Source organism: Leuresthes tenuis, unplaced genomic scaffold (genome assembly GCF_036924035.1).
Source record: "Leuresthes tenuis unplaced genomic scaffold, fLeuTen1.0.hap1 SCAF_18, whole genome shotgun sequence".
Lineage (NCBI taxonomy): Eukaryota > Metazoa > Chordata > Actinopteri > Atheriniformes > Atherinopsidae > Leuresthes > Leuresthes tenuis.
In genome coordinates this window covers 33,000,136-33,014,401 of record NW_027325372.1, presented here as the reverse complement: position 1 = coordinate 33,014,401, position 14,266 = coordinate 33,000,136, and the positions used below count along the sequence as shown (strand labels likewise).

Sequence of the window (14,266 nt, the reverse complement as noted above, 5' to 3'; positions counted from 1 at the left end):
CTAGATTTATACCGTACAGAGTTCGGCCGTGCCTCTTCAGAGTGTAAACCACATCCATGTCTTAAGCTAGATTTATAGTCTTCCAGAATGTCGACGATGTTGACGTGACGTCGTCATTGAGCATTCGAAGTTCTGCGTCGAGAAAACACGTTGCTCTGCAATTCACCGTGCCGGTAGTGTCACGATTTACGTTCTGTTCCATGTCTTGTCTCGTCATTTCCTCTTTTATTTTGAAAAATCGCTGACCTTCTCCTCTCGTTTCAGGTGTCTGGCCCTTCCTCCCGTGTCATGCGTCTGATTGTCTTCCCTGATTCCAAAGTGTTTCCACCTGTTCCCCTTGGTCCCTCATGTGTTCAAACAGTCTGCGTTTCCCTTGTCTTGTGCCAGTATGTTGTCTCCTTTTGAGCATCATTACCAGCCATTTGTCATGAGCCACAGTTTACCTTGATCCATAGTTCCATGAGCCTGCAGTGAAGCGATCCTCCTGCAGTGCTATCTTGTTTTGTAATTTATTCTTGTTCCTAGCCTTAGTTTATTTATTAATACGGTAAGTTTTCGTAGCCTCGTTTTGTCCTGTTTTCAGGGAGTGATTTTTCGTTGTAACTTTTCTTAGTCGCCTCCGTTAAAGGAGAGTTTTAAGTTTATCTGTAAAGTTTCATAGAGCCTCTGTTTTGTGAAGAGTGCGTCCTTTGTTTTATTGCGCCTTGTTGGGAGAGCGTGACTTTGTTCGTTTAATTGTTCATCGCTATTCTGTTTTCCTCCCAGTTTGGAGAGATTTATGTTGGTTAACTTTCATAGCTGCGCTCGTCCTCCATGCTATAGTTACTGAGGAGAGCGCTTAGGTTTTTTTACAGCCCTTTTCTTTGCCCTGCTTGGAGATCGCACTGCCTTGCTGTGCTCGGTGTGCTTTGCTTAATAATAAAACCCTCTTGTAATCCAAAAGACCCTGCGTCTGTGTCCTGAGTCCCCTGGTAACTGCCAGGTAGGGAGATGTGGCTGTATGTTTGTGTAGTTTCAGGTTATAGCCGAATCCTTGCTTTTTCTTCCGGTCACAGTTAACAACAGTAAACCATGGCAACCGAGGTGGAGCAGCTGTATTTGCAGCTGGAGCTCATCCATATTGAAGAACAAATGCTTAAATTGCAAATGTTGAAGCAGGCGACAGAGAAGACGTTTGTAAAGGTGGTCTGTACGACCGGCCGAGGCTGGGAACGGGACTTCCGTTCTGCAGCAGAGCAGCTGCCGTACCATACTGAGACACAGTTGGTGAGGATGCTCTCGATGGTGCAGTGGTAGAAGTTCACCAGGATCTGAGGAGAAAAATGGGCCTTCTTCAGCCTCCTCAGGAAGAAGAGGTGCTGGTGTGCCTTCTTGACCAGGGTTGAGGTGTTGAGAGATCCTCCGAGATGTGGACCCCCAGGAACTTGAAGCTGGTGACACGCTCAACCTCCGTCCCGTCGATAAGGATGGGGTGGGTGTGCAACTCTTCTGCCTGAAGTCCACAATGAGCTCTTTGGTCTTCTTGGTGTTGAGAGGCAGGTTGTTGGCGGCGCAGATACATTGTGTCACTGCATCGAACAGATCAGTTTGTGGATGTAAAACAATTTTCTCCAGCTGAACAAAACTGAAATCATTGTCTGTGAAGAGAAAGTGTTTGAGACTCTCTCTCCAAAACCTAATAATCAAGTTAGAAATCTAGGGGTAATATTGGACTCAGAGCAGAACTTTAACAGCCACATTAGATCAATAACACAAGAATCAAAGGAACAGTGTCTAAACCAGACTTAGGAAGACTAATTCATGCGTTTGTCCCCAGCAGGTTGGAGTACTGCTACTGGAGCCTGCTCACTGGGCTCTAAACGGGCTGTAAGACAGCTGCAGTACATCCAGAACGCTGCTGCTCCAGTCCTGACTAGAACCAGGAAATACGACCATATTAGTCCAGTGCTCAGGTCTCTGCACTGGTTGTGCATATGACAGCTGAAAGTATTTTAGAAGCACTCTGAGCTTTTAATTTAATTAATCAATGATTATTTTTGATGTTTTATGGAATGATTTTATTTGCCTTCTTGTGATTTTATGTAGCTGTAAAGCACTTTGAATTGCCTTGTGTACGAATTATGCTCTACAAATAAACTTTACTTGCCTTGCTGTCCTACCAGCTGATGTTCTGGAGATTTTACTGGATGGAAAATCTCTGTAAGAAGTCGAAAGTGAATGTTGTGGACATTTGCATTCTCACTTGCCACCACTTCAGCACATCTCTGGAACGTTTCAGGACTCCAGAGTTTGTGTGGAAAATGGATAAAGATTCATTTTGAAGAATAATATGATGGTCTCTGAAACCTGATCAACATTTGACTCATAAGAAATATAATGATGCAAAGTGTATGTCCAAGTCGAACAAAGATGGTCCAGTAAATGTTGCTGGACAACTTTCTGAGAACCGAAGATTTCTTAAACCTTCATATCTGTGCTTCTCTCACAGGTAAAACATGACATAAAAAACACCTTAAACTTGTGGCCATAATGGTCATCAACATTTGCTCTTTCATCTTTTGCTGTGTCACTTGTGACATAAAACTTGAAAAAGGGAAAGCACACAAACATCAGATTCAGCCTGAAACAGAGATAGATGTATGTGTTGCATCCACTCCTAATTATTTAGAGACAGAAGTGGCAGCTTGGACACGTGAGAAGGGATATCCTGCAAAATGAGCACCTGCCAGGTCTTATCAACTGTTACTGGATGATACCTTGACTGAATGGGCTGTGCCGAGTTCACGTAAAAGCAATCCCTTTCTTGTGATCCGAAGTTGACGATGAGCAGAGACACAACTTCATACACAGAAGTTGAGAGTAAGTGGGGTGTTGTTTGTGTTTCACTACCTGCAAATTGGTAAAGTCATAGGGTGATTTTTCTGTCCTCTGAACAGTTTCTTCTCAATCAGAGCATCCACAACAAGCTGTCTGGCATCAAAACGCTTCACACCCTGGAAAGAAACAAAGTGGAGAGAAACTATAATAACAGATGGAATATAGCTACATTGAACATGTGCTCACTGCCTCTTTTGACGCACTGACCACAGCTCAAAGAGTGTTTTACAAGGCCCAGTACATGGTCATTTACATGCAAAAACACCAACATTAATCATACAACTGCTGCATTTGATGGTGATAAAGGTGCTCGTGTACCTCCAGCCACTGTCCACAGGATGGAGTCATGGTCCCATTTTCTCCAATGACAGTGAGGCGTGGCAGAGAGTGTCTCTGGGACAGGAGGAAGTCCGTGTGGTCATGAGCAGGAGTCACCTTCACTGCACCTACAACACACAAATCCATTGGAGTGATCAAAAGAAGTAACTCAGATAATATGACAGGTAGAGCAGTTGCTCAGGGTGTGAAGACAGTCAAACTAACAGGAAAAGCTTCAACATCCACAGATTTTCTGTGAAAAAAAAGCTGCATGGGATTTCTCAATGTTAGCGGGACTGTGCTATAGAAAGAAGGCTGCAGTCACCAGTTCCGAGCTCCATGTCCACCAGTGTATCAGTGATGATGGGGAGGAGTCTGTTGGTGAAAGGATGTCTACACTGCTTCCCATGAAAAACCTGAACAAAGCAGAAAGATATGAAACGGTAAATGGACTGTACTGGTATAACGCTTTTCTAGTCTAGCTGACCACTCAAAGCACTTCTAACACTACTGTCTGCCACATTCACACACTCATACAGCACGTCTTAAGTCTACACATAACTAAGTGCTTTTTTCTAATCATTCATACACACATTCATACCCCAATGTATACACTGGGAGGCAACGTGGGGTTCAGTGTCTTGCCCAAGGACGCTTCAACATGTAGCCCGGGGAAGCCAGAGTCCAACCACCGACCTTCGGCTTGATGGGCGACTGCTCTTCCTCCTGAGCTACAGCCGCCCAATGTAATGTAGTTTTCAGTAACACAGGATAAATACCGTGAGATGATTAATCAGCTGCTGCAGTTTATAATGTGGTTGCTTCCCTTCAGTAAATCTGATTGTGTTGGCCACATGGTGAGCAGGACTATTTTTGGATCAATATTAGATGCACATGATGTTTGACATCAACTTGATTCAGTATTCTTGCTTCGTTGAATTTTTCTGTTATCTGCACGTGTTCTTCCTCAGTAAATTGTACCAGATAATAAACATGTTAACAGAATATACCGCTGCTCGGAAAAGTATTGAGCCTCCTTCCATTTTCGCTCTCTTTATTGTGTTTCATTTGACATTTTATTCGGATAAAACTGCCATTTTCGCATGTCAGTCTATACCCAATAAACCAAAACAACTACCACTATTTTTTTGTAAATTTACCAAAAATCTAAATCTAAAGTCTCATTTACCAACATATCTGTAGGTGTGATATGTAAGCATGTAAAATTATATTAGTAACACACGACTGTATATTTAATTGAAGGCAAATTAAATTGAAAAAAAATCATTCAATGAGCTAGTTACATCTATTGAGTTCTTATGAGTCAGAACATGAACATGTCACAGATGGTGGGGTCCCATCACTGGATGGTGTCTTGATAATTACTGCACCCTGCAACCACCTGCTCTGGTGGGGCCTCTTATCATCATAGTTGAAGAGCAAATCCTGCAGCTATGAAATCTCACAATAAGGAAACAATTTACTAAATAGCTGTTATATGGCTGAACACCGAAGAGGCCCTAGCATCCTTTAAAATCTCCACTTGTAAGGATCTAAAGTGTGCATATGAATTTCATCATTTAAGAACTAAAAAAAATGAGCACACTTTAAATTCTGCTAACCCTTAACTGAACAAGAAAAGTAGTTGCATACAAATACTGTAGCAATCAGTTAAGATTTGTATATCACTTTTCTTAACAATGTAACAGAGATCTTTACAAGAAGGGACAGTGGGAGTTAGAAAAAACACAAACACAATAATAAAAGTGTGTCAGACATTGCTAAAAGCTTCTCAATCTGAAGGTAGCGACAGACAGTTCCATAAGACGGGGCTCTGACTTCATCTTACTTTGTTACAGTGTGATCTGAGAGGAAACATAATTCTGAGATGCACTTCAGCAGAAGTATGATTCTACTATCAAATGTAAATCTAACAGGAAGCCAGTTAGGCAAGCACAGTGGTGATGTATTCACGTCTTTCTGTCCTGGTAATGGGTCTCACTGCAGCATTTGAATTAGGTGGAGACGATAGAGGGAGCCATGACTGATGCCTGATCATAGTGAATCTTAGTAGTCAGTACAAGAATAGACAAAAGCATGCACAACTCTTCATAAGTCAGCACCTCAGAGAAGTAAAGATGGCTTCTAAAAGGTTCAGCGAGGTACAAAAAAGACTCCACATGTATGTCTCTGTGCGAGGAGCACCACCAAAATCAATACTGGATCCCGCAATCTTTGGACCCTCAGGCAACACTGCTTCAAAAACACTTTCACACTTTCAGAAATCATTGTCTGTGGAGTTCACAGTTCATTGTGCCATCCACAAATGCAGGTTAAAGCTCTATTGTGCAAAAAAGATCAATTCAGTTCAGTTCAACACCAGTTCACAACAAACGCCATCTCAAGTCACTTCAAAGATACAATCCAAATCAAGCTAGTTAGAATCAGTACATTGTAATCCAATCAAATCCAATTCATTAAATTCCAAATTAGTCCAATTCATACATACAGAGCCAATTTAAAAAAGCAGCATAGCCATGGAAACCAACAGATTGCAAAGGAACTTCTCCCTGATCAAATCTCCCGTCCTGAGCTGCACGAGGCGACTGGAGAGAAAAAACTCCCATTTAACAGGAAGAAGCCTCCATCAGAACCAGAACCAGGAAGGCCTGGACCAGCTGGGGTTGAGAAACCAAGATGTAAGATGAACGTGTAGCGCAGAAGGGGGCCAAAGGCAGAGCCCTCTGGTATGCAACAAGTAAGCTGAGGACATAGGTTTTTTGAGAGTGACCCAAAAGATTATATCAGTGAGTGAAATATGAGCGTAATAAAGTCAGAGGTGAAACTGAGGACTCTAAATAATGCAGGAGGATGTTACAGTCGACTGTGTGATGGAAAATTAATGCATGCATTGTCTTAGCTCAATCCATGGGAAGCTTTTGTGTTTCTTATGAAAGTTGTTCACGACCTTCAGATATTTTCATCAGATATAACACTGTGGGTAAAGCATCTTCTCACAGAAACAGACAAGGTCTCTTGATAGCAACACTGTATGATCTTGCCCAGCTCACATACACTTTGTCTCTTACTGTGCTGACTGCCATGTTTTCTCTATGACTGACAGACCTTTCTTTCAAAAAATACATACATAAAAGACACCTTAGTTGTCCTTCTCTTATCAAATTTTCAAGACAAATGTCTCCTCTATCTGCACTCAGCAGGAGGTCACCGGTCACCTTAACGAGAGCTGTCTCTGTACTATGAAGAGCTCTAAAACCCGACTGGAAGCCGCTAAATAAACTGTTATCATTCAAAAAATTCCCAGATCTCAATAACTTACTTCCTCAGTGCTTAATTTCTTCTATCAAACCAATTATGGCCACAATTATAACAGCAATACACAAGAGAGTGAAATTGAGAGAAGTTGTATTATATTGTACCATCTGTGTAATTCCAATTTTTTTCCAACCCTGGTTCACTCTCTTAACAATACCTACCTGATATCGAGGATCTTCAGGGTGAACAGCTATTGCCACATCTCCAAGCATAGTCTCAGGACGGGTGGTGGACACTGCCACCTCACAATCTAAAATATATGGAAAGGAAAATCCTAAAATAAGTCTCAGAACAACATGTTACATGGTTCTAAACATTCGCAAATACTTACTGTGGCCCTCTACAGGGTATGCAAAAGTAAGCATTGTTCCAAACTCCACCTTGTTCTCATAACCAGGAACAGACACCATGGTCGGCCCAGAGACCTCCTTTGAGTCGACCTAATGACAAATCCACAACTTTAAAGGTACATTTTGTTTCATTTTTTAGAAAAATAATTCATAAAAAAGTATAAAAATCTGGTCAACTGCACAACTTTTAGACTGTGTTAAATCTGGTAACTATGGTATTTGTTGTGGCTAAACAGTGGTGTGGTGGTTCGGACTGTCTGTTGCCTCACAGCAAGAGGAGTCCCGGTTTCAATCTTGGCAGGGTTTTTTTCTGTGTGGATTTTACACATACATGGAAAAAGAAGAGCCTCTTTTATCTTACAGTTTCCTATCTTAGTATTTGGAATATACTTGCTAAGTATACTGTGTATTCTCATTATGTCGTCTCACCTCTATATCGGATATGGCAGACTGAAGAGCACAGCTCCAGTTGATCAAACCCTCGGAGCGATAAATCAAACCAGAATCGCACAGCCTGACAAAAGCTGCAGTCACGGCCCTGCTAAAACCCTGAAATCAAAATCAAAGTCATTTCACACATCAATATGCATTTTTTAAACAAGTAACAAAAAAAATGCTTATTCAGGCTGAAATTTTTTTTAGCTACATATTAAAAGATACTAAAGTAACAGGTTATAATAAATATGAACTTTGAGAATTACAGTACTGAAATCTTTTTCTGGGGCTCTAATGAAATGCAAGTTGATTGGATTCTCTGAAACAGCATAAAGTCAACTTTGCTACATTTATTTGAATCTTAAGAGACCATATTCCTGAACATTTCTGAGTTCATCCAGCTGCGTCCAGCCTCTGTCACATCACGAAGGAACACTCGTATCAGTGGAAGCCATGCATATCCATTCTATCATGCTGTCTACAAGTGTTTCACAGCCGACGTTAGAGCTACAGTTTCCGAGATGTTCCAAGCCGTCTCCTGTTTTTTTTTCTTCCTGTCATTCAGTTGCAGGCTTAGTTTAGTTCCATGAATGTTGGTCCAGAACTGACCTGATTTTTTACTTCTTTTTTTTTTACAAATCCTTATATGGTCTTTCTTTTCTTGAAGCTTATGCATATGCACCTTGGAGTGACCGCTCTGTATTTGCTCTTAATGGGAGATTTGGATAAAAATGTTGTCATGAAGAAGAGCGCTCTTTACTTGGCTGGATATCTTTATGTATTTATGTGTTTGTTTATTCATTCATTCATTCATTCCTTTATCTAACCATACAAAGAATCCGTTATCGTCTCCTGCGGATCACCAAGCCTTTTGATGTTGCCAAACACACTAGTGCAATCTTTTTTCCTTTTTGGTATGTCCACTTCTAATGTTCTTACCATTTCTGACAGCACATTGTTTGTGCTGCCAACTGCATTGAGAGCTCATTTGATTAAATGTTGTCTGATCACAGCTTCCAAATTCAAACAGACTGCAGCTTCATACATTTCTCTTGCTTTATGGATAAAGAAAAAACAAAGGATTTTCCCACACCTCTCTGTGACACAGCTTTTGAATGAAATACGCAATGCAATTTGAGTCACAGAAAAAAAAAGGTGTGTGTGTGTGTGTGTGGGGGGGGGCTTTACATATTTTCAGTTTTGACATGAATACCCTACAATTCAAACTGAGTGAGTGCACTAAACAACCATTTCCATTATTCAACCTTAAATCAATGTTTTTTTGTAGAGTCAAAATCATGTTTGGCTCTCACCAAACAAGAAGTCATGCTCGGAGAGCATGAGAAGGCTCTATGCCTACTAAATGAACAGCAGGGCTCAAATAACCCGCATCTCAATCAGGTTTTTGAATTGCTGCAAAATATTCATGAGCATCTGTCTGTTTTCCTTCCAGGCACATTATTGTTGGCTGCAGTGACCAGCACAAGACCCTGCATAAGACCCCAGTCTCAGAGGACCCACGACGGCAGTGGATAAAGTTTATTTTTGACGGCGAAGTTCAGGCCACGGTCGGCAAAAACCTATCTTTGTGTGCCAAACATTTTGACAAGGACTGCTTCCACAATTTGGGTTAGTACAACGCAGGACTGACAGCAAAACTTTCCCTAAAAGAGGGATCGATACCGACCATCCGTGGGAAAAGGACAGACGATGTAAGTGTGCTTTTGTGTTTCTTTTGTTCGATTACCACAAGCTAATGCTAACCGCTAGTCAGCATTACGTTGAATACAGGGCACCGCCGCCATCCCCGTTGAGAAGCCTCCAAGATTCACAACAAGTTAAAACGTCTTTTTATCTATGATGCAGGAACAAAACATATATAACAAACTAAACAAACCGAACTGAGGTCAGCATGTTCGGAAGTCGGACGGAAGAGGGGGCAGAGTGAGCAGGAGATGGCAGCAGCTTATTTTCATTTAAAGGGACAGACACAAAACCGTCTGCCTGAGCACAGAGTGCAACAGACAGTGTACAGAGAGGGCTGCTGTGCTTGATCCGTGAGGAATTTGACCAAATGATTTCACAGACATGTCATTAAGGTGCCTGGGACCTGTGTGAACTGGTGGAAAAGGGGTATAATTGTTCTCCTTTAAGGGCCAATGAGTGCATCTGCTGTAGTTCTACGAATCATTTAACTGCCACCTGTCCTATGCAGAAAAAAGAGAGAGAGCACTGGTAGAGGCAGGATTACTGGGCGGTACAAAGAATGATGATCCTCCTCGCTTAACACTACCTGTGACCATATAGCCCGGTAACAACACTAAAGAACTTTTATCACTAGTTGATTCAGGAGCCGAACAAAACCTCCTATATCCTAGTGTGGCCTCTCAGCTTCATCTTCCCCTGGAACCCCTGCCTTCACCCATCATGGTCTTGGCTCTGGATGGAGGTATCTTCACCACTATCTCAAATAAATCACCTTGATTACTTCTGGAGTGGAAAAGATTGTTCCTTCTGTTCCCCATCTCAAGCATTCCTTTAGTACTTGGTTTTCCTTGGCTCGCATTACATAACCCGCACAGCCTCTGGTGTGACCACTGGATTGAGAGTAGGAGTCTCTTCTGCCTCTCTAACTGCCTAAAATCGGCTCTCTAGTCCTCCTATTCACCACCATTGAGTACCCCTTTTCCCCCGGTGGAGCCGTCTTTGGTTCCCACTGAGTACCATGACCTTGGCAATATTTTTAGCAAAGACAGGACCTCCTCGCCACCCTTATGACTGCACCATAGATATTTTTACCTGGAGCACCCCTACCATCTAGCAGACTGTACAAATTGTCCTGTCCAGAGCGCGAAGCCATGTAGCTCTACATTCATGATCGTCTTGCAGCTGGTATCATTAGGCCGTCCTCTTCATTGATTATCTGGGATTAAATCAAATCACTGTAAGAAATAAATTTCCTCTGCTACTCATCACTTCCGCCTTTGAACCAATACAGGAGGCTCCAATCTCCACAAAGCTCGATCTCCACAATACTTACCACCTGGTCGAGAGAGAGAAGAGTGGAAGACGGCCTTAAAAACACCCTTTCGCCACTTCGAGTACCTGGTCAGGCCTTTTGGCCTCACAAATGCTCCCACAGTATTCCAAGCCCTCTTTAATGACATTCTGAGAGACTATTTAAACCTTTTGTGTTTGTATACCTTGACTGACATTTTGATCTTCTATCTTTGATCCCCTCATCCATGCAAGGAGGGAATTGTTGGTGAAACACCTCACTCTGTTATCAAAGAACCAGGGATTACGTTAAGTGACCCAAAGTTATTTTTCTAACTTCACTCGGTGTTTCACTATGAGAGATATAGACCACTTCTGGAATGCATAATCTCCCGAAGTGATCTGGGTCCTGACCCAGACTGGGATGACATCAACCAGTTTCTGAAGCAACAGACTCCAACACTGGGATGGACTAGGGATGGACCTGAGACATCCAACCTATAGAATCTCACGAAAGAGTGCGGTGAAGGCCAACTCGCTGCTGCACAAATGTCCTCCACCCTAATTCCTTTAAATATAGCCCATGAAGTAGCCATGCTCCTGGTGGAGTGTGCTTTCAAACCTGCAGGGGGCTGGAACCCAATAGCACAATAGCATTCACAATCCAAAGTGACTCTGTCGGGACAGAGGCTTCCCCTTCTGAGGCATGGCCCAAGACCCAAACAGCTGATCGGTTCCCGGAAGCTGGCTGTCCTGTTCACACGAACATGTAACGCACGCACAGGGCACAGAGTGTTCAATGTGCTCTCCTCCGCTGACCCAAAACGGCAGAGGGTGAAAAGCCTTCAATTCCACTGTGGGGCATCTGTAAGCCGATTCCACCACTTTAGGTATGAACGCCGGGTTAGGCAATAAACACACCTTAGACAAGCCCAGCGCAAACTGTAAGCCAGCCGGGCAGGTTGACAGCGCCTGTAAATCACTCAATTGCTTCGCAGTAGTCAAAGCAGGGAGGAGAGCGGTCTTGAGTGACAAAAACTCCAGTCCCACCACATCCAAAGGTTCAAATGGGTGTTGTGAGAGAGCGTCTAACACAACTGCCAAGTCCCATAATGGCACCATAGGCCTGGAAACTGGCAGTTTCTGGCACACTCCGTTCATAAAGCGCCATACCAACAGATGCTGACTCGCCGGCTTTTCCCCCAAGCCTATGTGGCATGCTGAAATAGCAGTAAGATACACCTTGATTGTGGAAAAGGCTTTACCCTTTTCCAGCAAGTCTTAGAGAAAAAAAAGAATGTCTGAAATGAAACAATACGTCTGGTCTCACACCACACCTCAAACACTCGCCACTTACAACTGTACAATGAGCGTGTGGATGAAGCCCTCACACACTGAATAGTGTAGATCATGTTCTGAGGCAGTCCCATAGCGCCCAAATTTAACCTCTCACGCGCCAGGCCCAGAGAGCCACCTGCTCTGGATGAAAATCAGAGCGACAGGCCCTGATCTCTCACTCTGTTCAGTGTAGGGGAGATCAGACTGAGAGGAGGAAATGCATACAGTAGAATGTTTGGCAATGGGTGCGCCAGTGCAGCCACACCATCCACACCAGCACATCCTCTGTTAATGAGAAATACAGCTGACAATGCACGTTTTCTCACAAGGCAAACAGATCTACCGTGCCTGCTGGCTCCTGAAACCCAAACCTGCTCTGATCTCCTCTCTTCTCCTCTTTGTCGGAGAAGGGACAGGTGATGAGGGGCATGGCGTGTCAGGCAGTCTGCTTCTTCCCACCCCCCAGGGGTTGGAAAGAGCCACCTCGGCGAAAGAGTGCTAGCTCCAGGGCTTGTTACTCCCTGCTCTTGGCTCCTGGTCGCCGCGACCGGCACCCGGTCTGCCTCTTGCTGCTGCGGCCGTGGGATCTGCTTTCGAGGCAAACACAGCTTGAATGCCTCACCCTCCTGCTTTCTCTGTGTGCTGGTTTCCCGCATTTTCTCCAGAGCTGGGCCTAAGTGACCCTTGGTGGGGTCATAGGCGGTGTCCATGACCTCCACTTTTTGAGTGTCACCCAGTCCTGACAGGGAGAGCCACAGAGCCCTTTCTCCCATGACAGCCAGGCCCATGACGCGCCCACAGCCCTGCACAGCTCTGCGGGAGGAGCGCAGGAGGAGATCATTCACCACACAGATTTCGTACCACAGCACCAGGTTTGGGAGGCAACGGCGGGAAGAGCCATTCTCTTCATTCTGCCCGGCTCCTTTGGCGGGGGCTGCGGGGACACACTCCAGAGTCTGTTGTGCCGCACTAGGCAACGTTTCCCCCGTCTGATAGTTCAACTACCAACCAACTTTGACAATCGGATGCACTGAGGGAGTTCTCATAACTCCTCTGAGGAAGAAAGCAAGAAAGGCCCGGACGGGGCAGTCGACCGTGGTATATAGAGGGGGTGGGCCTTGGAGCTTCCGTAATAGTCTCGCCAGAAGTGATTCCCATAGTGAAACACCGAGCGAAGTTAGAAAAAGAACCGCCTCTACATCAAAGCTCAAAAATGTCAGTGTCACGCATCTTCTGTCTCCTTTCTTGGCTACATCTTCCAGGGTGGGCCAGTGAAGATGGAACTGGACAGGATTAAGACGGTGGCAGAGTGGCCCACTCCCACCAACTGTATGCAACTCCAAAGATTTCTTGGTTTCGCAAACTTTTATCGCAGATTCATCCGCAACTACAACATCATTGCTGTATCATCTCCTCTAACCAATGTATCATCAATGTATCATCAATGTATCATCATTGCAATCTGTATCATCTCCTCTAATCAAGTTAATCGCTGTTAAAACCACCTTTTGTCACCTTTTTTTTCATGTCTTGTCTCGTCAGTTCCTGTTTCATTTTGAAAATCACCAACTTCCCTCTCGTTTCACGTACATAAAACCTTGCCCTTCCTCTTGTGTCAAGTGTCTGATTGTCTTCCCTGATTTCTAAGTGTTTCCACCTGTTCCCCTTGGTTCCTCATGTGTTCAAATAGTCTGCGTCTCCCTTGTCTTGTGCCAGTGTGTTTCCTCCGATCATGAGCCTCACTCTAGCGTCCTTTGATCCACAGTATCGACAGGCACAGATCCTCGAGCCTGCAGTCGAGCGATTCTCCTGCAAAGTGTATCCTTTGTAATTTATTATTTATTCCTGGCTTTAGTTTTAATCACAGTAAATTTCATAGTCTGTTTTGTTCTTCCGTTTTGGGAGTGATTTTGATTTGTAATCTTTTCATAGACACCTACATTAGAGGAACGTTGTGTTCGGTTTTGATTAATGTTTCATATTACCTCCACTAGTGGAGTGATTTTGTGTTTTGTTTTAGAGATCTTGTCACGCCTCCGTTAAAGGAGAGCTTATAGTTAATTGTTAAAGTTTCATAGTGCCTGTTTTCGAGAGAGCTTCTTTTGTTTAAGTCCTGGAGATCCTCAACCTGCTGTATATTAATAAACATTCTTGACTGTGAACTGACCCTGCATCTGTGTCCTGTGTCCGAGGCCCTGACACCTTTCTCTGGACCGCTGAAGCCAACCTGGCGTTCAAACAGCTCAAAGACAAATTCACCTCTGCACCCATCCTCATTCAGCCTAACCCTGACCAGCAGTTTATTCTAGAGGTGGATGCTTCAGACTCAGGTGTGGGGGCCATACTTTCTCATTGTTTGAATCTGACAGTCAGCTTCACCCCTGCGCATTCTTCTCCCGATGGCTGATCATCGCTGCACAAAACTATGATACGGGCAATCAGGGATTTTTAGCATTTCTTTAACCATTTCTACTAAATGGTTAAACTTTTGCCAGGCCTGTTGGTCCTTCTTTTTTGGTTGTTTCACTTTTTCTATTAATTACTGTCCAGGCTCCAGCAACATTAAACCAGACGCCCTGTCCAGACAGTTTCCTTTAAAGAGGAATTTGCAGAAC

The 14,266-nt window shown here is 43.7% G+C and overlaps 1 protein-coding gene across 4 annotated transcripts in view; it reads right to left on the bottom strand.

The window, feature by feature from the left end:
* vars2 (valyl-tRNA synthetase 2, mitochondrial) overlaps positions 1–14,266 on the bottom strand; it is a 69,006-nt gene that overhangs the window by 40,367 nt on the left and 14,373 nt on the right. For all 4 annotated transcript variants that reach the window (XR_011908399.1, XM_072370802.1, XM_072370803.1 and 1 more), the window contains 6 exons: positions 7,311–7,430; positions 6,863–6,971; positions 6,693–6,781; positions 3,521–3,611; positions 3,196–3,323; positions 2,890–2,993 (listed from right to left, as the gene is read on the bottom strand). Coding sequence is in view for 3 of the 4 variants with exons in the window: in XM_072370802.1 (XP_072226903.1) it covers positions 2,890–2,993; positions 3,196–3,323; positions 3,521–3,611; positions 6,693–6,781; positions 6,863–6,971; positions 7,311–7,430 (641 nt within the window). In the remaining variant the exon portion in view is untranslated. The remainder of the gene's footprint in view (positions 1–2,889; positions 2,994–3,195; positions 3,324–3,520; positions 3,612–6,692; positions 6,782–6,862; positions 6,972–7,310; positions 7,431–14,266) is intronic.